The 24634-nt window shown below is 52.6% G+C and overlaps 9 protein-coding genes across 9 annotated transcripts; 4 read left to right on the top strand and 5 right to left on the bottom strand.

Moving 5' to 3' along the window:
- Positions 1-138: 138 nt before the first annotated feature.
- On the top strand, positions 139-1965 carry BGZ61DRAFT_548032 (uncharacterized protein; the record flags this gene model as incomplete). The annotated part of the gene is made up of 2 exons (XM_046255383.1): positions 139-690; positions 746-1965. The coding sequence occupies 2 exons, from the start codon at positions 139-141 to the stop codon at positions 1946-1948; spliced, it is 1755 nt and encodes a 584-aa protein (XP_046102742.1). The 3' UTR covers positions 1949-1965.
- Positions 1966-2265: 300 nt separating this feature from the next.
- On the bottom strand, positions 2266-3263 carry BGZ61DRAFT_533898 (uncharacterized protein; the record flags this gene model as incomplete). The annotated part of the gene is made up of 2 exons (XM_046254069.1): positions 2266-2537; positions 2594-3263. 2 exons carry the CDS (start codon positions 3261-3263, stop codon positions 2266-2268), a joined length of 942 nt encoding a protein of 313 aa, XP_046102741.1.
- A 4031-nt stretch (positions 3264-7294) lies between these two features.
- On the top strand, positions 7295-8955 carry BGZ61DRAFT_548031 (major facilitator superfamily domain-containing protein; the record flags this gene model as incomplete). Its single annotated transcript, XM_046255382.1, has 5 exons — positions 7295-7453; positions 7507-7609; positions 7669-7766; positions 7823-8365; positions 8419-8955. The coding sequence occupies 5 exons, from the start codon at positions 7295-7297 to the stop codon at positions 8953-8955; spliced, it is 1440 nt and encodes a 479-aa protein (XP_046102740.1).
- A 593-nt stretch (positions 8956-9548) lies between these two features.
- Positions 9549-11724, bottom strand: BGZ61DRAFT_507112 (putative cytochrome P450; the record flags this gene model as incomplete). Its single annotated transcript, XM_046251893.1, has 6 exons — positions 10933-11724; positions 10799-10901; positions 10671-10738; positions 10046-10601; positions 9858-9988; positions 9549-9827 (listed from the first exon to the last, which is right to left on the bottom strand). The coding sequence occupies exons 1-6, from the start codon at positions 11320-11322 to the stop codon at positions 9549-9551; spliced, it is 1527 nt and encodes a 508-aa protein (XP_046102739.1). The 5' UTR covers positions 11323-11724.
- A 3366-nt stretch (positions 11725-15090) lies between these two features.
- BGZ61DRAFT_454354 (uncharacterized protein) lies at positions 15091-18267 on the top strand. The gene is made up of 2 exons (XM_046246208.1): positions 15091-15675; positions 16801-18267. Exons 1-2 carry the CDS (start codon positions 15217-15219, stop codon positions 18181-18183), a joined length of 1842 nt encoding a protein of 613 aa, XP_046102738.1. The 5' UTR covers positions 15091-15216; the 3' UTR covers positions 18184-18267.
- A 361-nt stretch (positions 18268-18628) lies between these two features.
- Positions 18629-20098, bottom strand: BGZ61DRAFT_548021 (Alpha/Beta hydrolase protein; the record flags this gene model as incomplete). The annotated part of the gene is made up of 3 exons (XM_046255381.1): positions 19950-20098; positions 19184-19573; positions 18629-19128 (listed from the first exon to the last, which is right to left on the bottom strand). Exons 1-3 carry the CDS (start codon positions 20083-20085, stop codon positions 18629-18631), a joined length of 1026 nt encoding a protein of 341 aa, XP_046102737.1. The 5' UTR covers positions 20086-20098.
- A 418-nt stretch (positions 20099-20516) lies between these two features.
- On the bottom strand, positions 20517-21354 carry BGZ61DRAFT_533893 (uncharacterized protein; the record flags this gene model as incomplete). The annotated part of the gene is made up of 2 exons (XM_046254068.1): positions 20517-21055; positions 21114-21354. 2 exons carry the CDS (start codon positions 21352-21354, stop codon positions 20517-20519), a joined length of 780 nt encoding a protein of 259 aa, XP_046102736.1.
- A 324-nt stretch (positions 21355-21678) lies between these two features.
- On the top strand, positions 21679-22414 carry BGZ61DRAFT_454352 (uncharacterized protein). Its single transcript, XM_046246207.1, has one exon. The coding sequence runs from the start codon at positions 21840-21842 to the stop codon at positions 22038-22040; it is 201 nt and encodes a 66-aa protein (XP_046102735.1). The 5' UTR covers positions 21679-21839; the 3' UTR covers positions 22041-22414.
- Positions 22415-23127: 713 nt separating this feature from the next.
- BGZ61DRAFT_454350 (Upc2 protein) lies at positions 23128-24528 on the bottom strand. Its single transcript, XM_046246206.1, has one exon. It carries the CDS (start codon positions 24465-24467, stop codon positions 23226-23228), a length of 1242 nt encoding a protein of 413 aa, XP_046102734.1. The 5' UTR covers positions 24468-24528; the 3' UTR covers positions 23128-23225.
- Between the last annotated feature and the right edge of the window lie 106 nt (positions 24529-24634).

Below are 24634 nucleotides of genomic sequence, written 5' to 3'. Positions count from 1 at the left end.
AGATTGCGGCTCAACTACTCCTCGGTTGGTTGCCTCGCTTTGTGGCAATTTTAACAAGTTCTGAGGCACTCCCCGATCTTACCGGATTTATGCAATTCATCCTCAGCTAGTTTGTTCATCTGTAGCAAGGTCGACAAGATGAATGGAATCCACGGCTGTCAGAGCAACCATGGGTCACACCAGGTCAACATTGGAGAACAAAAGACGACGATAACCTACCTCCCATCCCCAGTGACGCCAAGTGTGGCCCCGAGACCGCCGTTGCCAGACTACGGCTTCAGTTTTGGGTCCATCATACCACCAGACAGCGAACCAAATGAAGCTGCTGATCCTGCTCCTGTCTCTACCATCCCACCGACCATGTCCCTGTCAGAAAAGCGCGTCATTCATACCACTGGAAATACGATTCAGGGTCAGTATGACTGTATCATCAAGGAGTCCAAACGGCTACGAAGCCGATGCGTGATTCAATTGAGAGGTACCGTCAATGACCAAAGGTTATCGATTGCGCGTCACATCGAGACTATTTCGCGGTGGCCTGAGGAAATTCCGGGGCGTTCCCAAGCAAACTCTTCATGCAACGAAACCATTCGCTCAAGGAGAGACTGTATCCAGAAGAACCTTGACTCCATCTCCAAAATGCTAAAGATGGCCGTGAATCAAGTGTCTGGTCTCAGGGAATATTGCCTGGTGAGTTAACTCGCGCAAGAGAGGCTTCGATCTTCCTGACATGCGCACGTAACAGGACAGATCTCACAGGCAGCCTGTCAAAAAATCGCCCAACTTCAAGGCAATTGAGGAGAGTATCAACAAGGTTCAAAACTGCATCACCTCTCTCGAGAGTCAAGTCTTCCAGCATTCAGCTACTCGACGGCCTCTTGAGTCAACGCATGGATTCGCCAGACTCTTTATTGCCAGTCTGGCCACGAGGACACTGTATCGCTGTCTCTGCAGGGCGTGCCCACTGTCCGGACGTGGACAAGACCATGATCGTCATAGCGCGTTGCTGTGTCTCGTCCCCGACAAGGAGCCCTTGTCCATAGAGCCAAACGCAACGGCTTTAATAGCGCACCTTATCGCCATCGAGTCTACCCTGGACAAAGGACTCATTTGGTTCGAAGCGAACTCAATGTTGCAGATCCCTTGCACGCCCAAAGATGTCATTGACGGCAGCTGCGGAGCTTCACCCTCCGTTCTGACGGAATTGCGGTCGAGGCGAGATTCTGGGTATTCCACGTCCAAGGAGGATTTCAGCGCTTCCCGACGCAACAGCAACATGGGAACCAATGAGCAGATACAAGTCTGCCCTGGAAGCTTAGCTCAGGGAGACGGCCACTTAGCCATGTACATGGGCGACCAAGAGAGCTGCAGACATCAAATATTCTACTTGCGCGAAAATCGACGTCCCAAAGTCGAGTCAAAACCCCTGCTACTTTCCCACATCATTGAACAGGGCCAACCTGGGGGTGAAATAAATCTGTTCAAGCAGAGTCACACGCTCAAGGCAATCAGGTTCGAGATGGCCACCAGAATTGCAGAGGCCACTCTGCGGTACGGATGGAGTGAGTGGCTGGGGGAGACATGGGACAGCGGCAACGTCGTCTTTTATCCCGTCGGCAATGACTTGCTTCCTTTTCTGAAGATTCAAATGGGCGACCGAGGTTGCATTGATCACGGGAATTCCCTGTTTTGTCTCGGCATCGTCCTACTCGAAGTCGGCCTGTGGGAAGAGCTCAAGGGACTCAAACAACCGGGAATTTTTGACCAAGATCTTATCCAACAATATCTGACCAGGCTGTTGAAGAAATCAGGGGCCCATTACCAAGAGGTCGTACAGTATTGTTTGCAGTTTCCGGGCACTGGAGATGGAGGTTTGGAGGATGGATCTTTCCAGGAGACTTTTTACCAGAAGGTGGTCAGTCCTTTGAAGAAGTTGGCATCGTTGTAATGGCTTGTACAAGGGAGGCAATTCTACGTCCGTCTTGAAGTTATAGTGGCACAATGGTAGAATTAATTCATCATATATTTCACTGATGCAGTACCCCAATTGACATGCTTCCTTAGATTACTAGCGGGCGATGACGGTACGGATTCTCACCATCTCACTACAGAGCACATTCAATGCACCACAGCTAAGTCATTTCTGCCACTGATCGCCTGGAAATCTCTTTTGAATCAGCCATCCCTTCCTAATGAGTGCACGCCCTGAACATCCAGGTAACGTTTGTTATCCTGTTTGATCAGCCTATAGCCTGTGAACGAGTTTCACGTGAACCTACCTTTAATATCATCCAGCACAAGACACATTGAATGCGACAGTCTATGTAAGCGATCAATATTCTCTGTAAGGTTCTTGAGAAATGTCTGACCTCCAGCAGTGGTGTTGGATCCGTGTGTCTCAGAGCAGTCGCCCTCTGTTGTCATAAAATCGTCCTCGTATGGCACCTGTTCAATCAATCCCCCAACCTGCTTCGCAAGCTCCGTCAGGACATCTTCTTCGTCATCGAGTTGTTTTCGCGGTGGGTTTAGTGGGCCGGCTATTGGAAAATCAACCGCGTTAGCGAAGAACATTGGGACAATAAATGGTACCTACCGTATTCCTCGATCAACGTGTTCGAAACATTGACGAGGCATTTTAAAATAGCATGAAAAATTTCATGTCTTGATTTGGACAAAAGATCCAAGTCGTCATCAGTGAAAGTGATCTTCCATAAACGCAGTCGACTCAATTCCTCTTGTAGGACGAGGCGCGCAAGCACCAACTCCTTCCAGTTCCTGCCCTGGTCAATCGTCGGAGTCGTAGTCTCGCCCTCCTGTCGGTCGGCACTTTCAGGGCTGTTCGGTTCGTCGCTGGGCTCTGGCGCCTCGCTGTCACTAATCGTTGTCCCATCGACGATGTTGCTCTCGTCGTCGGTGGCGAATGGGAGACTCTTATCAGCGGGCGGAGATGGCAAGGCTGGGGTAATGCCACCCGGAGCAAGTCTAAGCGGCCAATCCTCTTCCTGAAGGATCAAGTTCCAAAACCTAACGGTGGATTGAAAAAGCCTTGAAACAAGTTTATCGCCTGGTTGCGAAAGATCTGGAGATGGGAGTGGTTCATCGGGGGCTGGTGTGGGAGGCCGAGGGAATTCTGGGGCTGAAAAGACGCCAGATTGGCGTCTTGATCCCCCATGACGTCCACGGCGCCCAGAGGATTGTCGGGTGTGATATCTTCGCTGAGAATACCTGCGGGTTGATCTCGCGACCCCTTTCTCGTCTGCCATGGCGCTGAACCTTGACTGAGCTTAAGACAATGGGCCTAGACACTTCAAGGTAATAAACGGTAACAAGATTAGGTCAATCAGATGAGACTGAACTAAAAGCGAGGTCCGAATAGTGATTAAAAGCGGGGTCTCGCAAGATGAACGATGTGTTGGCAAACAGGAGGACCACGGGGGAGCCGGCAGGACCGTGGGAAGGGAGAGTGAGAGGGCTAGAACGGCCGAACTCTTGCAACCATCAGAAGGCGCAGTCAGTCAGCAAGCCACTTATAATATTCCCACACCGGTAACAGCGCCAAGTCCGGTGCCGGTCCACCCAAACACGCATGCGCAAACCATCCATCAACCCTGGCCAACACGCCTATCACCCACGAGACGTGGCTCGATGGGATATCTATGACATGATGGAAACGGCACGGTATAGTCATGGGCTGTAGTCTGCATATCCGGGTGTGCTTGTATTCACAATCTGGGGGGGCTCTAAAGCCTGGTGGTGTCACGGAGCCGTAAAGAGAGATTTCCAAAGCGCGGAAACAGCGGAACAATGCGTGTCGGCCGCAGCTGCAAGTGAGAACGGCTGGAAGAGACTAACTTCAAAGGAGAAGGTCTCTGCAAGATAAGCAAGTGAGTGCCCTCGTACTCAGGAGACACTAATTTGGATGGGGCAGCGGTGGCGTCGGCAGTCACTTCCTATCGTCACCGGGCTTGGGTACACAGCTTCCGGAGAAGTCTCACAGGTATTCTCACACTGTGCTTGACTTGGTGGTGTTGCTCGAGTGGCCAGGAAGGCTCCACGAGACCTGCTGGCGTTGGCATGGGACCGAGTAGCTGCATCATGATGTGGGGATGGCGTTTCTGCGGACCGGCATGAAGTACAGCGTGATGTGAGAGAAGTAGCTCGATCGGACGCAAGTTATGCTTTAGTTAGTGCATGATGGTCTGCGCATACTTTCAGCTTAACGTGGCCGCCTAAGCATCATCCGTCGACACGGCAGATGGCAGACGGGACAATTTTGATCGATCTATTACTTTTACTGGCTTATGTTTAGCCATCGCCGTTTGCGTGATTTTACTGCTCTATTTATGAGTTCATTTCGTTTGGTATCAATGGAGTCTAGATTCAGGGGCATCCCAAAGGTGGCATTCTCATCCTCCAGTGTCAGGTCAGCACACTACCCAAGCCTCTGTATTCCCTAAGGCACAAGTAGCTTTCTTGCACGAGCTATGTGCTATGCATTGAGCACCATTTGTTCTTCATGAGTGCTTTGGTGGTGGCAAATACACTTAGTGCAGACCAGCTGAGGCAGGGGCTGATAAGATCCAGAAAGGAAATGTGGAAAAGGGGGATCCAGGCCCTGACCAGGCATATTAAACTTTCGTCGTACTCCATCACATGCCTCTTGGTAAAATCTAGAAGAGAGAGAAACGGATCTGGGTCGTGGCTAGAGAGGGGACCAGGCAGAGTGGACTCTTTCGGCAGTTGGTCCAATGGCTCTCGGAACAATCCACGAGAGGAAGAGGGATCCAGATCTTGACTTGAGAGGGGGAGTTAGACTGGGCTTCCTTGGTACTTGTGTCATTTGTTACAAGTTACAAAAAACGGAAGGGGATCCAGGTTGTGACTGGAGAGGAGAAGATACAAGACTGGGCTTTCTCGCAGTTGATCCACAACGTCTCGGTACAGCCAACAGGAGAGGAAAAGGAGTCCAGGTCGTGACGAGAGAGGAGGGAGGGAAGAAGCAGACTGAGGCTTCCCAGCACTTGCAAAAATTTCTTTCGGTACAACCTGCCAGACAGACAGGAAGAAAAATCCAGGCCGTGACGAGAGGAGAAGAGGCAGTCTAGGATTTCCGTACACTTGTTTAACTGCCCTTTGGTACAACCTGCAAGAAATAAAGAGGGAAATGCGACACAAGCTGCCCTGACGTGTTTTGTCAAAGTGACGAAGCAAGATGATGAAAGTATAGTCATATTTAAACGAGTGACAAGGCATGTTCATTCAATTGCTTCCGTCGTACAGTCATGTCAAGTAGCAGTACTTCATGCCAGTGGGCCGGTCCACCGGTCATCAAAGCACCGGTGTGCTCTTCAGCGCCAGCACAGTACCTGTGATTCGACCAACGAAGGGCTCAGCCAGAGAACGGATCAGCTTTCTTGGCGGAGGCAGCAAGTTTTGGCCCCTCGATATCTCACCGGAGGTTTATTGTACCCGGATATCTAACATGTAGAGCTACCTCCAACACTCACCGTGAAGAGAATATGGTAAGCACCGAACTACGTGGCGATAATGAACCGGCCAAGTCAACCGACATCTTCCTCAGAACAAGGCAGTATAGCGGGATATAGTCGCAATCTCCTAGCACACCCGACCCATGGCATATCACGCTCCAGGTTTCTGAGTGAACTCTCAGGCTGGAACCCGATTGGACCTCGATTCCGCCCGCAAGACTGCACCGCGCTACAGCTTCATCACATCTCAGCCCTTGGCAGGATTATGCCTCAAACGCCATCGCTTGCGTTACTCAGCAGACGAACAAAATGCCTCGTGTCGCGGAGACCGAAACCGATGACGCTGCTTGGCGGGCGGTTCCAACAGAGGGGGAAGCCAACAATGCGTGGCAGCGTCCAATAGCATCTGCACAAGTTCCCATTACGACAATAGGCAACACATTAGAACCCCAAGTGCTATCTTGGCAAGCCAAGTCTTTCCCCATCCAAGACGTGTATCTCCGCATTGCCTTGTAGTCTGCCTCAGTGACCCGAGTTCCCCCGCTTTCCCCAAGTCTAAGACTCTAGCGCCGCAGATAAGGACGATTTGGGTTGATGCCTCGTCTAGCTCTTCACTACGGTCGGGCAATGAGCTGGCTAAACCTCGCTCTAGAGCGTCTCAGGTCATGGGGGGGAAGGCATTCCCCAGCCGTGCTGAATATCTGTCACCCGATAACCCCCGAGAAAAGTGCCGGGAGAAAAGGAGGGAAAGCAGGGAGGAGCAGGGAAAGGGAAGACGCAATTGGCACCATGTGGTCTGTGTGGCCTCTGTCAGCGTTACTTGAATCATGTTCAGCCCGTTGACGACGACTAGTCTGTTGGGTCGTGATAGTCGCCAAGCACTAATACCAGCCCGGCCACCGTTCTGACCCATAGTGGCGTTCGAGAGCCGAATAAGCTTGACTTTAAGTTGACACCGCTCCGCTTGGCGTGCGCTTGGTCTTGTCTTGGCCTCATCTTGGCCTTCGCTTGGCCAGGATTCCACGGTTCCAGGCCCGCCTAGACCCTCCCCCGCTGCGACTCCAGCTACGACTCCATGCGGGGAAGATCACCACCTCGAATGCTCTGTCCAATCATCGTCACCGCGCAGTTGAGACCTTCCTCTTCCATCTAGTCGACGCGGGGAAGCCGCGCCAGACCGAACCTTAATCTCCATGGCCATCCATGCGACCATGCAACCTGACGCGGGGAATGGTTCGTATCAATGTGTGAGCATCGTCAGCCTCCCGAAATCTGTTCGTCTTGGCTCCGGAAGGGGAGAGATCCTGGCTTCTAGCGCTGATTCCTCCAGCCTTCCATCTCATGGGACTACACCAAGTGCCCTCTAGTCATCCAATTGTAAGCGTGCTGGCTACTCAACGTGGATAGCTGGATCGCTAGCCGCTGGCCGTGGATGGCTGGATTGCTGCCGCTCATCGTGGAGGTCGGGACTGACCGGAGATGCCCTTACCGACCATCAACCTGGAGGGATCAAGGCGCCACTTGCGTAGCTTGGCAATAGTAAATGCGGAGTCGCCACTAGGACAACCATGCGGCCGTTGCCTCTCCATCGTGGGGGCTTGGCAGTAGTAAATGCGGAGTTGCCACTAAGGTCAGCTTTGCGGCCGTCGCCTCGCCGTCGTGGGAGGAACACATATAAGGCATCGACACTTCCCCAGATTCTCTCCATCTTGCTCGTCGTGGATCAAGACACTCACGCCTGGGTGCACACTACTCTACTTCTCAATCTACCTTCAGCCCACTTCTTTCCAACCTCATCTGCAATCATGGACGTCACCAAGGCCCAGTCGGAGCCTCGGGTCTTCCAGGATGAGAACCCCCAGAAACAGGTCCCCATTGTCGAAAAGACCGACTACTCGGGTGCTCATGAGAAAACTGACCCCAAGGAAATTGCCCTCGTGAGGAAGCTGGATAAATGGATCATGGTCAGTTCCACCTTTCGGCTATTGAATCAATCATCCGTTGCTGACATCCACAGCCCATGCTCTGGAGCATGTACTGGCTCAATTACCTTGATCGAAATGCCATTGCTTTGGCCCGTCTCAACGACCTTGAGGAGGATCTCAAGCTCACAGGCAATCGTAAGTCCCAGCTCCCAGAAAAGTAATCCAAAGCATCCGCTAACGAGCCTCACTTGCAGAGTACCAGACCTGTGTCTCGATCCTTTTCGTCGGCTACATTCTTGGACAGATCCCATCCAACATGTTCCTCACCCGCACTCGCCCAAGCCGCTACATGGTTAGTCTCAATCCACAAATGGTCAAATCGTGACATTGTGCTCATATTCCCAATAGGGTGCCATGATGATGCTCTGGGCTGTTGTGAGCGCTCTCACGGCTGTGGCCAAGGACTTCAAAGGCCTCCTCCTCACTCGCTTCTTCCTGGGGCTCACAGAAGCGCCCTATTACCCCGGCGCCGTCTACATCCTCTCCATCTTCTACACGCGCAAGGAGGTCGCTACCCGAATCGCGATTCTCTACACCGGTAACATTCTGGCTACTGCTTTCGCCGGCCTCATCGCTGCCGGCATCTTCCACGGCATGGATAACGTCGCCGGCATCGCAGGCTGGAAGTGGCTCTTCATCCTCCAGGGCGCTGTCACATTTGTCATCGCCGTTGCCGGCTTTTTCCTGCTGCCCGACTTCCCCTTGACCACTTGGTGGCTCACACAGGACGAGCGGGACCTCGCCTACAACCGAATGGAGCTCGATACCGTCGCCAACAAGGGTGAAACCAGCACCATGCAGGGTCTCAAGCAGGCCGCCAGCGACCCTACGGTGTGGCTCTTCTGCGCTATGGCCCACATGCATCTCGCTGCCAACGGCTTCAAGAACTTTGTAAGGATTCCTGAAATTTCACTCCAAAGCTCTCACTAATAGTGTATTCGCAGTTTCCTTCCGTTGTCAAGACGCTCGGCTTCAACACCACCATCACCCTTGTTCTCACTTGCCCGCCTTACCTTGTTGCTGGAGCCATCACCATTCTTGTGTCCTGGTCATCTGGCAAGTTCAACGAGCGAACGTGGCACATTACCATTTCCAAGGCCGTAGCTGTCGTCGGCTTTGCCGCTGCAGCAGGCACCTCGAGCACAGCCGGCCGATATGCCTCCATGGTAGTATTCACCATCGGCACATACGGAGTGAACAGCCTGATTCTTGGCTGGTGCTCCAGTGTTTGCGGTCAGACAAAGGAGAAGAAGGCTGTTGCTATCAGCATGGTGACCATGATTATGAACATCAGCTTCATCTGGACCCCATACCTGTGGCCCAAGAGCGATGAGCCTCGATATGTCACGGCCATGGCTAGCAGCGCTGCCTTTAGTATCGCTACGGCTGCCTTGGCTTGGGTGGCAAAGATCATTATGCTCAGGCGCAACAAGCAGCTGCGGGCCAGTGATGACGAGGTCACAAATTACTACGTGTATTAAGTTCACAAGCCAACTACGACAGCAACATGAGGGACTGGCTGTGCCGTCTTGATATCGAATTCCTCATTTCCAGCTGTATCGTTAGCATCTAGTTTGTTGATAGCCACAATTGACTCGAATGATCGATTGTCATATTCCAGCGTTGACATTTTGATGGACCTCTGTATGAACCAGATAATTAGATGCCACTGTGATATGCCGTCGTGAGCCCATCTATGTGCCAATGCAAGCCCACACCCAGGAATCAATTGAAGCGGATCACGAATTTAGAGCTTGTCTTTTCTGTTCTTAGTGTCTTGCGACTTCCCTTAGCGGAAATGGCCGTACACACAGGTTAATGAGGCCTACAGAAACCGAATTCGTTACTCACAGCAAATGTCGTCAAGCTAGCATATTGATGTGTTCTTTTCAGTAGGTGCCGAAAGCAGGCTAGGTCTGAAAGTAGCAGACATGAATACTCAAAATAAACGGTGGCGGATACCACTGTCATAATGCGCCTAAGTATCGACTCCTAAGTCCAACTTTTCTCGCGCCCTCTGGTTGCCCTCTAATATGGAACTGCACAAAACCTCAATGGCTTCCACGTGTTCAAACTAGTTTTCCGTGACCTTGGCAGACAGTTCAATCTCTTCCTTGCGTCTGCGGATCAAAACCTTGACTGCAGCATCCGCCTCAAAGGTGAACCCAAACTGGGAAACCTTGGGCTTCTCCCCGGGCGCGAGCTTGAAGTCATACTTCATCAAGAGGTGGCAGAGCGCGACTTTTGCTTCGTTGGACGCGAAGAATCTGCCTGGGCAAGAGTGCATGCCATGTCCGAAGCCCATTTGGTTGGTGCTGGTAGTGACAAGCTGATTAGCAGCATCGGCGCCGTTCTATCGTCCTCGGTAGAATCGGTAGCCGACAAACTTGTTTGGGTCCGGGTAGATGCTGGGATCCCACATCTTCTCTGATGATACGGCCATGGCACTTCCGCGGGCGATGTACTTGCCGTCCGAAAGCACTACATCCTCCATAACTCGGCGATACGTGCCCACTAAGTCATTCTAGTTAGGTATCTTCATCCAAAAAGACGTCAAAAGTTGCAATCTACCGATTTGGTTGGGCTTCAAGCCCTGACTCTCTTTCAGGACACTGTCCATCAACTTCAGATTGTACAGCGAAGTCTTCCTCCAGCCTCCCTCTCCAATAACAGTGACGATCTCTTTGCGCAGGTCATCAACAAGCTCGGGATTTCCCATAATGTCGTACATTGTTTGAGTGATAAGGTCCGATGTAGTGTGAATGGCGACCGTCGCAAGAATCAGCTGTGACAGCCCAGTATTGTCCCTCTCCCCTTTGGCAATCTCCTGAAACCAGTCGATGACATCGGTCAACTCGCGTTCTTGGCTCTCGGCACCTCGCCTGCGGATTTCGGCAAGAACGAGGGCGTCGGCGTCTCTGATGTAGGCTCTAAGTCTGGTAGGGTCGCGCAAGAACCAAACAACAAGTGGCCGCGGGATCTTAGGCCAGAGTCGCAGCGGCTGCATAGCTTGGATACTAAGCTCAGCGTATCCCATGATAGTCGACAGCCACTTCGGGTCACAGCCGAGCTCCTTGCCGACGGAGATGCGGGATGACAATCGTGCGACAATTGAGAGAATACCCTCCTGTAGGACAACGGTGTGCCATTCTAACCTCGGTCAGCTTGCGATCATTCGTAAACCATCATACTTTACCTTTGTTGTCCGTAAAGTCTCACGCATCATGATTTCGCATTCCTCCGACAGTGGTTGAGTGATTTTCGCTACAGATAACAATGTCAGGGTCATGTAATTGGTAACGAAGTAGACTTCAAAGAGTGTACCGAGGGTCTTGGTCAGCCGTAGCTTGACAACGTTCTGCAATCTCTGAGATGGATGGCAGGCTTCCTTGTAAGCATCAAACCCAGCATAACGGCCTTGGAAATCCTGGATAGCCAAGGGTTAGAATCCAGCGGACAGAAGCGACGAGGGTATGGGCTGTGCGAACCTCCACAGGTCCTTCGGAGAAGCTGAAACGCTTGTCATTGCGAATTTCGTCGCCAATGTGAGGCGGGAGGATGATGACGTCGCCGAGATCGCTCAGGACCCGATAGGGCTTTCCCATGAATGATCTCGCCACGTTGTAAAGCATGTGTTTCGAGGCGTAAATGAATTCCGAGACTGCTCTTTTATCGGACAATTCAAACGGGCTTTTTGGGTTGACGTATGGGAGCTTGGTGCCTTTGTCCCTAAACAGAAGGAATCCGAGCAGAATCAGCCCAACGGCCGCAATGTACGGGGCTGCCGTTTGAGTGATCTCATAGTCAAAGGCTATGTTTGCGAGAGGGTCGTTGGTTGATGTCGCCATTTCGGTAACGTTAGACAGGAGAATGATTGAGGGTTTGATGCGGAAAGTGAGGAATGGGTGTTCTTTTGTTTGAGAATCCAAGGGAACTAGATTAACTCATTTATGGCCATCATATTGAACATGTCGGACTGTCGGACTTTTGGCCTCATTCCCGGCAGATGATCTGCAACGACAGTTGGTGGTAGTTGCATCGGCCTCTGCGTCAATGTTCACCATGCCCACAAGGTGACCAATCAGGCGAGTCCCAAATGACAATTGAAACAGCATGATCGGACACCCAAAAGTCCGGGATCGACGTCGCGATGCTGCATGTCGCACGGACAAAGCGCCGGTGTCCTTGGCGGAGCAGAGGGTGCATGAATCGGACAACAGAACTTGCGAGAGGACTCCATGGTGCAAATCATGCATGTGTTGTGTGACGTGTGGAGCTTTGAGATTGTTCAGCGGGCATGTAAAGCACGGCAGCCTTGGTGGCCGATTTGATAAATTATCTATTCGTGCCTTTCAATTGTCTGATGCATGCGAGAATTGCCCCGACGCGTTACGTCACCGAGAACTGTCCAGTAGCCAAAACGTCCTATAGGTTCCTTCGGGGTAGTTTGCACCTTCTACACCGTAGTCACTGGTTTTCTCGGCGGACAGAACAAGCACAAGTCGGTGCAATTGCAGTTGTTACTCTTCATTCAGAGATAAATCCCCCGTCGGACCGGTGGTACAGAGGCAGTTAGCTTTGGCCTCCTTTTCACTTAATCTGTCTTCTACGAAAGGACCAAGGGTTCCTGAATCGTATCGATCAGGGATTCACGTCCAAACATGACAGGCAAGAACTTGTATATCAGCAAAATGCCGTTGGCTCGGCGGATTAAGGCTGCGCCCCTAACGCCGATGACGTTTCCGCCGCGATGGCACGCCTATCCAGTGGGGTTTTGCAATCCAAACGCAGCGTCCACGAAGCAGATCTCTCCACTGTCCGGACTCCGTAGGTCCAAAAGTCCGGAGATGGTCAACTTCTGCAACACTCAAACACCGCATATTGCCCAATATAGATGGATGGAGCGCGGGCTTTTATCAGCAAACTCGTTGCGGAATTACGCGTCCACAGCGCGTGTCAGGTCAGCTTGGGCGCAAAGAACAATCTCAACGAGCTCGTATGATGTGGTTGGCTGGTGGACGAAAGCCCGTGGGCGCTAAATTTAGGCCAACGTTAGTCAGCGGCGGTCTGGGCCTGGTTGGCCCTAGCCGGCATCTCATGTTGTCACAAAAGAATGATTCCACCAGGTACGTCATCACTTCAAGAACCCCGGATGCTAAGTTCCGACCTTCTGGGTTTTGTAATAGGTACGGCTCTACTGCCTAATAAGTCATCAGCTTGGATGCCAGTGCTTTAAGTCCGATGGCTAGATCAATGAGTGAAGCCAAGTTCACTTTCCGGTTAACCCATAACCCAAGCTGCTATGGTGGGGCAGACCACTCACCATCACCAACAATTTCAATTTTAACAGCCCATGGAATATCCGACATCCTCCCAGTATTAGCTAATATCCAATTCTTAATTGTTCCTTTGAATTATTTATTTCAATCTATCTGATTAGATTGCCTCCTTTCCCTTCTTGGACCCTTTCCCGCAGCGCTCTCTATCTGCCTCTAGGGTAAGCGCATCTGCCTGCGTGGGGTTTTTCAGAGTGCACCCTCACCACCACAAGATTTACTGGAAGCGCTTCCCCGCACTGTTGCACTGGCATCATCGTGGGATGCTCAAACCATGCGGATGGAGAGCACACAACGAGCCGCATTCAGCATTTCAGTAGCACAGACATGTGGTTTCAGACGTCATGGGAGCATATTGAACTCGTGGACTTGATGCAATGTCACCGAACGTGCAAGGGCCGACGTGGTCAAGGTGGTACTGGCAGCTCCCATGTGCCTTGCATCCCCGGAAGATGTGCGACTCTCATCTTCAATGGTAAACACCTGAATCGAGATGGCGCGATCCTGGTACCAGCGGCGCACAACTTGGTGCATGAACGAGATATTGCCAGGGCCACGGCCATGCCAGCTGAAAAGGTCTCGGCCGAAATGGTGCAAATGCAGCATGTCAGTGTTTCACCACCTGAAAACGGTTGATTCAGCGGCAACTCAGGCCACCGCCTTGCCCCAATCTGGAGATAATTGGCCCAGATGGGTTCTTCGGGACTCGGCTCACTCCTGGTTCTCTCCAATACGACGCGACGTGCAGCGAAACGAGCGAACAGCGGGGCGACGTGCAGACAAACGGCCTAAATATAGGACGCCTTGGCGCCCGTCTAGCCGGTGACCAATAGGGAGGGCGGATTCCATCGTGAAGGGCGCATATCTCGCTCACCGTCCCGTCTATTTCGAGCCTCTAAATTTGGACTTTGGTGGGGGGACGCCGCTCCCGAAAACCCGCGACTCGGGCTTCGCTCGCCCTGGCGGTTGTTCTGGGGAACGTCAAACAGTAGCGCAGCGGAGGGCGATTGACGGCGGTTGTTGAAGTTGAAGTTGGACGCCTCTTTTTGGCGACGATCGCACTGAGCGCGCGCGTAAGTTGAGGATCACCAGTGCCCAAGCTAATTTAGCGATGGGCGTCTACGCTTTGATTCAGTACGCGCCGAAGTTGGGTCGTGAGCTGTCCTCCAAGTACGGGCACAGATTTTCCTACCACTTTTACGAGAAGCCGTTTCTGTGCAAGTTGTTGATACGACTCGGCTCGCAATGCATCCATCCCATCAAGGGTTTTCCATGACGTGCCCTCTCCTCTGCCCGTACCGCGTGCATGTACGAGCAACACTTAAGCAAGAGCGTGGAGCCACGATCTAGAAATACCAGCAAACCTCACGCTCCCAGCGTCTAGCGCCGGCCCGTATAAGCACTCTGCCAGCGCCCAAGTTGGCAGCCCTTGCTCGGCAGCCCTCTTCGTATCGTGGCCATATCCCGGTCGCCGGCGTTGGTTGGTTGCGGGCGAAAGCTGCATGGCGACCACTTTTCGACCCGCCGCTCGTATTTGCCGCTAGCGCTTAACAACATGTTGCCAACACCAGATGACTATTTGCAGAGCTTCGTATCGCCAGGCCCAATTTTGATCGACGCCATGGTAGGCGGCTGGGAGAGCAACCAGATCGACATCTTGTTCATTTTCTTTGTTATAAACGCCTTTGTTCCGACGGTTTTGAAACAATTCATTCCGCACCACTCTTCTTTTTCTTGGCACTTGCACACCCTTGAACTTACACTCGCTGATAGCTTCAACCCACATTCGCTCACACTTCACTGTTCGCTACCATGAAGGGCCTTCTGGTCTTTTCCGCATTCGCTGCGGCCGTGGCCAACGCCTCCGCAATGTACTACCCAGTTCCGGGACAGGGAGAAACAACCACTGCGGTAGAGTCTATTCCTACTGAAGCCACATACCCAGTTGTGGGAGAAACATCTACTGCAGTCGAGTCTCTCTCTACCGAAGCCACATACCCGGTTGTGGGAGAAACATCAACTGCAGTTGAGTCCATCTCCACTGGCCCTGGATACCCAGTTATCGGCACAACATCCACTGCAGTCGAGTCTCTCTCAACCGAAGCCGTAACATCATCCACCGCCGCCGAGTCTATCTCTACTGGCCCCGGATACCCTGATATTGGCACAACATCTACTGCAGTCGAGTCTCTCTCCACCACTGAAGTCGAAACATCATCCACCGCAGCCGAATCTACCTCGACTAGCGTCGGATACCCCAACATTGGCACAACATCAACTGCAGTCGAGTCTCTCTCCACCACTACACCCGGGTACCCAGTTGGAGGAACATCGACCGCAGCCGAGTCTCTCTCAACCGAAGCCGAGTCTGCCTCTACTGCGACTGAGTCTGCCACTACTCAGCAGATGACTACTTCGACCGTCTACACCACGCAAATCCGAACCGTCACTTCTTGTGCTCCCGAGGTGACAAACTGCCCCAACAGGCCTCATGTCGTCACCGAGACCATCGCCATCTCCACCACTGTCTGTCCCGTTACTGAGGCTGGATCCACTGTTGAGATCCCCACGACGTCTGAAACAGTCCCGGACGTCTCTACATCGGACGTGTATTCGACTCCCCAGAACACGCCATCTGTGTCACCCTCTACATCGCACGTGTATGAGACTCCCCAGAACACCCCTTCAGTGTCAGCCTCGTCATCGCACGTGTACGAGACTCCTCACAACACACCAACATCTCTCACTACGACCGCACTCACGGCCACCACCGAGAAGCTGACGACCTCAACTGTCTACACCACTCAAGTCCGCACCATCACTTCGTGTGCTCCTGAAGTCACAAACTGCCCCAACAGGCCCCATGTTACTACCGAGACCATCGCCATCTCAACCACTGTTTGCCCTGTCACTGAGGCTGAGGTAACCACCACCAGCACTAAGGTGACGGAGACTTCCACCGCGCCTGGCAACACCGAGACCTCGACCTTTGAGTCCCAATCGGCAGCCACAACCACCACTAAGGTGGTGGAGACTTCCACGACGCCCGTCAACTCCGAGACCTCGACTTTTGAGTCCGCATCGGGAACCACCACGCAGAAGCTGACCACTTCAACCGTCTACACAACCCAGGTCCGCACCATCACCTCTTGCGCTCCCGAGGTGACAAACTGCCCCAACAGGCCTCATGTCACTACCGAGACCATTGCAATCTCGACCACCGTCTGCCCTGTCACTGAGACAGCTGAAAACTCAGCATCTACCCAGACCACTGTAGAGACCAAGACATCTGAGACTCCAGTGTCCTCTCTGTCAACCACATCGAAGGTTTATGAGACCCCAAGCGCCTCTCTGTCAACCAAGGTTTATGAGACTCCAAGTGCCTCTCATTCCACTACATCGAAGGTTTATGAGACCCCAAGCGCCTCTCTATCAACCAAGGTTTATGAGACCCCCAGTGCTTCTCACTCCACCACCTTGTCGACCTTCTACACTGTAAAGACGACCGAGACCAAGGAGACTGAGACCCCGAAGAGCACCGAGACTATTAAGACAACTGAGAGTGCCGGAGCGCCCACGACTACTCTGATCACCAAGACCACTGAGACGGCTGAGACCACACCTGGTACCGCGTCCACTAGCTCGTGGACAACATCCACTATCTATACCACGACAGTGCGAACCATCACTTCCTGCGCCCCTGAGGTCACCAACTGCCCCGGAAAGCCTGGAAAGCCTCACGTTACCACCGAGACCATTGCTATCTCAACTACCGTCTGCCCCGTCACGGAGACTCCCGAGACAGTCTCTGTCCCGCACACTTCTGTGGTCTCATCCGGGCTCGCCTCCGTGACCTCGACCATTAGCGCATCTCACCCGGCCTCTACTAGCTCGTGGACTACCTCGACCATTTACACCACCACGGTCCGCACCATCACTTCCTGCGCCCCCGAGGTCACCAACTGCCCCGGAAAGCCTGGCAAGCCCCATGTCACCACCGAGACCATCGCCATCTCAACCACAGTCTGCCCCGTCACGGAGACCCCCGAGACTACCGCCCCTGTCAAGCATACTTCTGTCTCGGAGTTGGCTTCCAAGACCTCGACAAAGCACGAGTCCCACAAGCCCTCCACCAGTGTATGGACGACCTCGACTATCTACACAACTCAGGTCCGCACCATCACGTCTTGCGCCCCCGAGGTCACCAACTGCCCTGGCAAGCCCGGCAAGCCTCATGTTACTACTGAGACTATTGCCATCTCAACCACCGTGTGCCCTGTCACCGAGACGCCTGAGACGACTGCCAAGGGCTCCGAGACACAGGCTGGGTTTACTACCACCAAGGCAGTTGAAACGGTTACTAAGCCGCCTTACCATCAGACCACTAAGTATTCCACCTCGACCATCTATACGACATCCTACCACACCATCACCTCTTGCGGTCCCGAGGTCCCCGATTGCCCCCATGGAAGCAAGGTAGTCACGGTTACCATTCCCGTCTCGACTACTGTTTGCCCCGTTACCACCGTGGTGATTCCTCCTGTTACTACGGTGGCTCCTCCCGTTACTACCAAGGTTTACACCCAGCCTCCTGTTGTCCCGCACACTACGAAGACCATCAACGTCCCGTATTACGGCAACACTACCCGGTTCGCCGAGTCGACTACCAAGTACACCACGTCTACGATCTACACTACCCAGATCCGCACTGTCACTTACTGTGGACCTAACATTCCTTGCTCGAACGGTCCTTATGTGACGACCGAGACTATTGGTATCTCGACTACCGTTTGCCCAGTCACTGAGACGACTGCTCCTGTGCCTGTTAGCGTGACCTCGACGCTCTACACCACCCAGTCCTACACCGTCACAAGCTGCGCTCCCGAGAAGCATAGCTGCTCAGTCGGTCAGGTTACAACTACCGTGTATCCCACTGCCACGACTTGCATTTCCCAGTGGAGCTCTGTGGTCCGACCTACCTCGGACACTATTGTCACCATCACCGAGTCCGCCACCGGAAAGAACTCTACTTTGACCTATGTCAGGGAGACGAGCACAACCAAGTTGGTTCCGGAAGAGTCTGTCTCGACCACGGCTGTCTACGCGCTGCCCACCACAACCACTAAGACTTACGAACAGCCCATCCCGACTACCCCGGTCTCGGAGGCTGGCTCTAAGCCCACCTACCTTGTACCCATTGAAGACTATGCTGTCCAGGCTGCTGCCGTCGTTGACACAAGCTCCAGTGCGGTCAAGTACGCTCCTTCCTCTACCGCTACAAACCCCGTTCCAGTCACTGGCACCGCTGGTCGTGTCGCTGGTGGCTTTGAATTGATGACCGCAGCTCTTGCTGTTATTGCCTTTTTCCTTTAGTTATGTAATGATGAGTCATGAATATTAGACCGGTAGACATAGTATGCATATAGTTTGAAAATACACGCAGCGTTTGGACTTGAATAATCCACATCCTATTCTCGATTGGTGATAATGACCCTTGGCTGGAGCAGACCCGGCCTCTTCCCATGCCCGCATCGAGCGGATCTCTAGCTTTAACGAAAAGAAACCCCGAAAATGGGTCAATAAATACGCTAGTAGCGTCGGAGAATCTAGTCCAACCCTTCAAACATCAATTTACTTTTCCTGCATGCGCTTATACCATTGCTGCCTCAATCCGGGAAGGTGGGTCGAAAGAGATAATACCATTTTCCTTAGCCTCTCACAACCCCGATCGGTTCTACCTTCTACCGCCCCTAATAGACTTCATAATTATCGATAAGAAAATTAATTGCCACAGCGCAAAAATATTCATCTATATATGCTAAATCAGTGGCATTCGCCTCGAAACCAGGTTTTGTGGATTGTCCAACTCATAGTCGGGCCATTGAACACTGGACATGCCCGCACTGTTTCTAGCACCAAACGCAGTACCCTCGTCAAAACTGGTTCCGCAAATGAGTGGAACCTTCAAAGGCCTTTCCTCCTTTAGGCTGGTGGTCGATGATTGTGTGATCATGTCGCCATCAATGAAGGGAGGGTAGGGGTTCTCGTTTGGAGCATATTCAATGAAGCCAGCGCTGAGTGTCAACACCGGGATCGTCTTGAGACAATAAAGTCTGCTCGCTGCGGAAGAACAGTTTGTAGCCTGGGTGAAATTGTCAAAGAAGGGCTGCCAAGGTGCTGCGTCTTCACAATACTTGTAACTGGCGGGTGTGCCACTTTCGGCAATTGCACCGCGAAAGAGACCATCGTCGCGGCCAATGTAGACGAAAAGATGGTATCCAACTCTAACGGCCCCAGCGCTTTCATCTTGAATGGTGACTTGTGGAATGCGTTAGCACCGGTGAGAGAAAGAACGACCTCCTCTTGGGTATACCTTTCTTAGGGTCACCTACAAACGCAGCAATATTCTCCTGTACCCATTTCATCGCCAACCTCTGATCCTTCAGTCCCAAGTTCGATGCTCTAGTGGCTTCCATTTCTTTTCTCCAGAGCCATCCGAACGCAGCCAGGCTATAGTTGATGCTCACTGCAATGATTGGAGTTTTCCGTCGGATAGATTGGTGGACAATCCACGATTGGTTATACGAGGCTAGGGAGCTACCTCCAGCTCGGAGGCCGCCTCCATAAATCCAAATCACCACCGGTAGCTCGTTGCCCGGGACGAAGCCGCTCGGACGGACGACATTGAGGGTCAAGCAATCTTCGGAGACACCCAAGCCCCCTCTGCAGGCGTTGCCCGAGTAGGAGAAAACCTCGTCGCTTTCTTGACCCCTTTACAGCTGCTCTTCAGAGAGTGGGGAATCTCAAAGCGCAGATTTCCACAGGCGGCTGCGCATAGGGTAGTCTTCGATGTCTTCGTCGAGTTTCGCATAGTGCTCCCCGACATATGTTCCGTCGATTAAGTCGACTCTGAGGGCCTTTCCGCAAACGGTAACTGTATATTTGGAGGAAGAAATTGTTAAAGAATTCAGTATCAAACGATTATACCTGTTCAGCAACAATGTGATATTCTTTTCGCCGCAGCGGAGAAAGCGGAGTCGAGGAAGCAGGAACCGTGTTATTTAAACCACGTAGACGATTGACATTAGATACGACATTAGATACAATGTGATAACTAAATATATCTTTCTGGGGTATACCTATGTTTGAGATGACCCACTGATTTGACTTCGCAAGGTCCAGAGCCTCTTCGGAACATTTGCTTATCGACGACGGACCGAGCACTTCCCCACTCGGGTACAATCTTTCTCGGGTGTGTCTTTGGTTAACGGGCATATCATGGGGAATTTCCAGGACAAGAAGCTACTATTCAGCTCCTTTTAGTACACGGAGCCGTTGTGAAGGACGCTTGCCTATCAACAACGGACTGAGCATCTCTCCATTCAGAGGCTTCATGTGTTTTGGGAATGCTGGGTGAGGGATGCCGAGAAGATATCATGAAGTGGTGGGTATTGCGTCGGAATTCGGGTATAGCAGCATAAGTTAAGTCACATGTCCAATGATGAATTGTGATTTGGGGGTATCTAAACATATCAATCAGAAGTCTGCGCCTAACTTACTCCATTCCCCGCTCGCAAATCCATTGGGAACACCAAGCCCCTCCCCTTGTTTTATACGTGTATATGCCAGGCTGATTATATCAATAGGACGGCACATCCTGCCTCAGCGTCCGTGTCCTATTCCCTTCTAATATCTTCCGTAACACTTTACGGAGCCTCATATAGTCCTCCAGGGCCGACTGCTGGTCTCTGGGGTGGCGGATGGTTCCAACTTCCCTCTGCCAGCTCGTGCTTGACCTCCTCGGGCGGTGGCGATTGTTGGCTCTGTGTGTATGCGCCGCTGGCGTCTCCTTTGCGAGATCGCTTCCAGAAAAAGAATCCGACACCGCCGAGTAGCAGAATGCCACCGAGCGCTGAGCCGACGCCAATGCCCGCGACCGCTCCTGTCGATAAATTCGAATCTGAGTTCTTTGTCGCTTCTGTCGTTGCTGCTGTGGTGGTGGCTTCTGTAGTCGTTGATACCGCGTCGGCGGTGCCTGTTGAGGTCGCTGACGCTGTTGTTGACGTTGATAATGTGGTGTACGAGCTCGGGACAGTAACGTTGAAGTAATGACTGCTCGCGTTCAGGTTCGTTTGCCCGGTCTCGTATAGTCCCATGTAGAGGATGACTTGTTCGCCTTCGGAAACGTTTGTCTGGAAGCCCTTTAAGCTGACTTTCCAGTCGATAGAAAGTAGTGTCGTGTGGTCTGCATCTCAATTAGCCTCGACCTAAAGCCACGGAGAGCTAGGCATGAGTCCGCTTACCAACCAGTCGCACGAAGCCGTCCGAGTCACTAGAGGTGGGATACTGCTGCCAGATGACAACATCCATGCTGGAGAGGTCGGCGCTCCATTCCACATTGATCGTTTTGCCTACTTGGTAAGAAGGATTGTCCTGATAGTTGTTGGCGGGGCCGGCGTTGGGAGGCAGGACGAAGGCGCTCTGTGAGTGTACGCCCGTGATGAGAGCGACGAGCAGCCCGCCGAAGAGCACCGGAGAGAACATGGCGAAAATTGGTGATTGAAGCCAGAAAAGCAGCCGTCGTGGTCGACCCGAGGGAAAACGAGCGTGTCCAGGCCAGCAGCAGGACTGAAGATCGGACGAGAGAAGCCCGTCCGGTTTTCAGGCTGGGGGCTGTTCGTCCCTTGTACGTTTCGGAGGCTAGTTGTCACTGTGGAGAAACGGATCGGCGGCAATATAAGTCTGGAGTTGCCAGCCTCCGGTTGGTGGCCAGCTCCGTCTTGGACAGGGGAAACGGCGCATATGGCTGCGTAAGCCTCAATCCAAGGCTGGGAATGCGTCTAGAGACTCCAGTAAAAGCCTCGTCTTGTCCAATAATAGCAGGGATTGTAAGCCCTACGCCGGCCTGGTGATAGTGCGACATGCTTGCCGCTCCTTCGGCCCCCACAGGCCATCCTTGAATCGCACCGTCGCTTCAGCACAGACTGTAGCTCGGCCAGCGCCCTCAGCCCCCGGAGATAACGGCCGTGATGGCGTGTTGTTTTTCTCATTTCTCGGTCTTTTCTGTGATTCCGTGGGAGGGAAGGACGGGGGATACCCGTATATTAGCTCCCGGACCGCCGCGTGCAGATTCGAAGAAGCTGACGATTCAGTTGCTGGGTCAGAATGAGCTTCAGCACAGGCTCGGGCAAGCAGGTCGCGTGCAGCTAATTTCCCCTGTATCCTGGTAAACTCTCATAGAATTGTGCCCTGTGGGATCGACACAACACCGCCTTACTCCGCCGCTTTTACCGGGGCGCGTCCGATTCAGCCTTGTTCTCGTCGTCGCAGAAAAGCATCGACGCACGCGAGATGAATATCGCAGGGATTAGTAATTGAACATGCGAAGAATCGAGTAAAATCTGGGTTGATGGCTATCGATTCCATCCTACTGGATTTGCTATTGCGATGAGCATCATGTCATAGTGATTCCTCCCGTCCTCGTCCATCTTCGTCTTCATTCGCGTCATTCTGACGCCCGATGAAATAACCAGCTTATCGGATGGTGCTGTAAGCTAGTCAGACCGGCCCGAGGCTATGGCCTGTGGCTAAGTCTCTGCAGGGATAAATATAACTTGCCATTTCATTGCTCGCTCCGAGGACAGCCATAATCCCAACGATTGATGCCCGCCCTACAGATTAATAACCCTCACCTATAGTTCGTGGCCGAGCCATCATTCCCTGTTAAATATCCCCACTACTAAGACTCAGAGGTTGATTGAGTGATGCACAAGACGATGTGGACCTGAGTTCTCCACACATTCAATCGCTGGCAATGTCAGCACCATTTTCGAGAGGCTGACATCGGACTTCCGGGCCATCCGCGTTCATCGCATTTGGCGGCTGGTTGAGAATAAAACATTTGACGCGTGAGAGACTCCTTCGCACAGAATGCCTATTTAGACACCTGGGCACGGTTATGTTGGCATCCGGTTACATGCCTGTTGCAAAAGCGTCAGATCAGGGGCCCTGTTTCAACGCAAACGGTCTCGCAACCAGTGCGCCAGCCACTGATAGAAGCAGCCTGACGAAAGGACTTAGACCTAAACGGGTAGATTTTAAGCTTTGGATTGGCTACAGCATGCTGCGTGCAACTCATAATCCCTGGGGTGCTCATCGGTTGTGGAGATTGACCCTTAATTACACGTTTCGTTTTTAAATGCTATTGTCTTGCGTCGCTTCTATATTGCACGAGGTTAGCTCGCGAACCCAGTGAATAGAGACGAACAATTAAATTATAAATTAATATGTGCTGCATTTTGAAGTATGACAGTATTGATCGAGTTGTCACTTCCACCGCCCCAGGGACAAGAATATGAACTTGAAGCTAAACTTATTTTGCATATACGTACATTCTGGTCATCAGTACTCAAGCTTTATTCTGACAAAGACCTCTCTGAGGAAATGACATTTTGTGGCCAAGTCAATACATCAGCCCAGAAGCCGCCAACATGCAAGGTTATAAATTGTATCAAACTTGATCCAGCATTCCCAAAAACCCAATAACGTCGGTGTTGATGAAGAATCGCAGCATAGTAGGCTAGCACAACGAGAGCCTCTGGCCGGTGTTGATATACACCGTCGATGTACTCGTCCGGGATCATCAAAGGCCATGCCATGGTTGCATGCACCGCCAGATCAAACCTGGAGGGCTCCATTGCGATCATGTCTATTACCCACTGGACCCAATCTAACGCGCCGATACAAGCCTTGATAGACGAGGGTGCAAGATCTGACGATTCAAGGAACCCTTTTAAGTCGGCAGTCTCAAGCCCTGGGGTCCGATTCTCGGCCAGATCGGTCCAGTTCGTGATGTAAAGCAGTGGCTTCAAGTCTGAATGGACGATGGATTCCCAGTATACGTTTGTGACAGCCCGGACCCCGCGATGGAGGCGTGCATATCCAACAAAGGCACCGACGAAATCGCTCAGCGCGAGGTGGTGATCAGCCAAGGTCTCTCGCAGCACGTGGATACCAAGGAGCGTGGCAAAGAGAAATGTAGGCATGTAGTTGCACTCGGATATATCCTCTCGTATCTGGTTGAACATACCCAGGGCACGAGTCTGCAGTTCGGTAGCTTGTTGCCGGTAGTTCGATGCCTTGGTCAAGTCTTGGGTTGATAGATGCAGCGCGGAGAGGGCGAGGAGCTGGTCGAGAAGGTAGGGTGCCGTGACGGCGTTGTGGATAGCGGCGTCGATGATGGGCCGAATGACGCCCTGGAGCGCCATGTATTCGGCCATATTAACCTCAGCATGGTGAAGCAGAGCCATATGAATGACTGTGAAGGTAGGTCCTCCGCCGGGAGCATCGAAAACCGCGCCCAAATCTATAGGCCCGGCCGATCGTCGTCCGCCTTCGCCGGCGCCGCTGCTCAGGCTTGGCCCCGGACTCGCCCCGGAGCTTCTGGGTGCGGCCGTGACCGCTCCCGTGGAGGCGCCGGAGCCATTCCCGGCGCTTTGCTCCAGGTACGAGCACACGCGATGGGTGACGACGCAGTTGCCGCACTGCGGATGGCGCTCATCGCATTTGATACGACGTTTCTTGCACACGGCGCACCCGCGCCTTGATTTTCGGTGCGGTCGACGGGACTTGATTTGCGCGGATTCTGGGGGTGTCATCTCGTTCCGGCGGCCGAAATGGAACGAATACGTCGTACAGCGGAGATGGATGGGAATATTGAAAGGGGAAAATAGAGGGCTCTGGCTACTAATGGCCACCCAAGGGAGTTCTGCTTGGCTTCGTCTCAACCCCGGACGCACTGTGGATGAGCAGTCGCCCCGCACGA

This window comes from Ilyonectria robusta, assembly GCF_021365365.1.
Source record: "Ilyonectria robusta strain PMI_751 chromosome Unknown BGZ61scaffold_13, whole genome shotgun sequence".
Classification (NCBI taxonomy): domain Eukaryota; kingdom Fungi; phylum Ascomycota; class Sordariomycetes; order Hypocreales; family Nectriaceae; genus Ilyonectria; species Ilyonectria robusta.
This window is presented reverse-complemented; position numbering and strand designations above follow the sequence as displayed.

Excerpts from the sequence above, each read along its gene's own strand:
- BGZ61DRAFT_454354 (XM_046246208.1), top strand. The coding sequence starts at position 15,217 with ATGACTACTTCGACCGTCTACACCACGCAAATCCGAACCGTCACTTCT. Across the intron at positions 15,676-16,800 it reads ACTGCCCCAACAGGCCCCAT|GTCACCACCGAGACCATCGC; the intron begins GTTACTACCGAG and ends GGCAAGCCCCAT.
- BGZ61DRAFT_454352 (XM_046246207.1), top strand. The coding sequence starts at position 21,840 with ATGGCGTGTTGTTTTTCTCATTTCTCGGTCTTTTCTGTGATTCCGTGG.
- BGZ61DRAFT_454350 (XM_046246206.1), bottom strand. The coding sequence starts at position 24,467 with ATGACACCCCCAGAATCCGCGCAAATCAAGTCCCGTCGACCGCACCGA.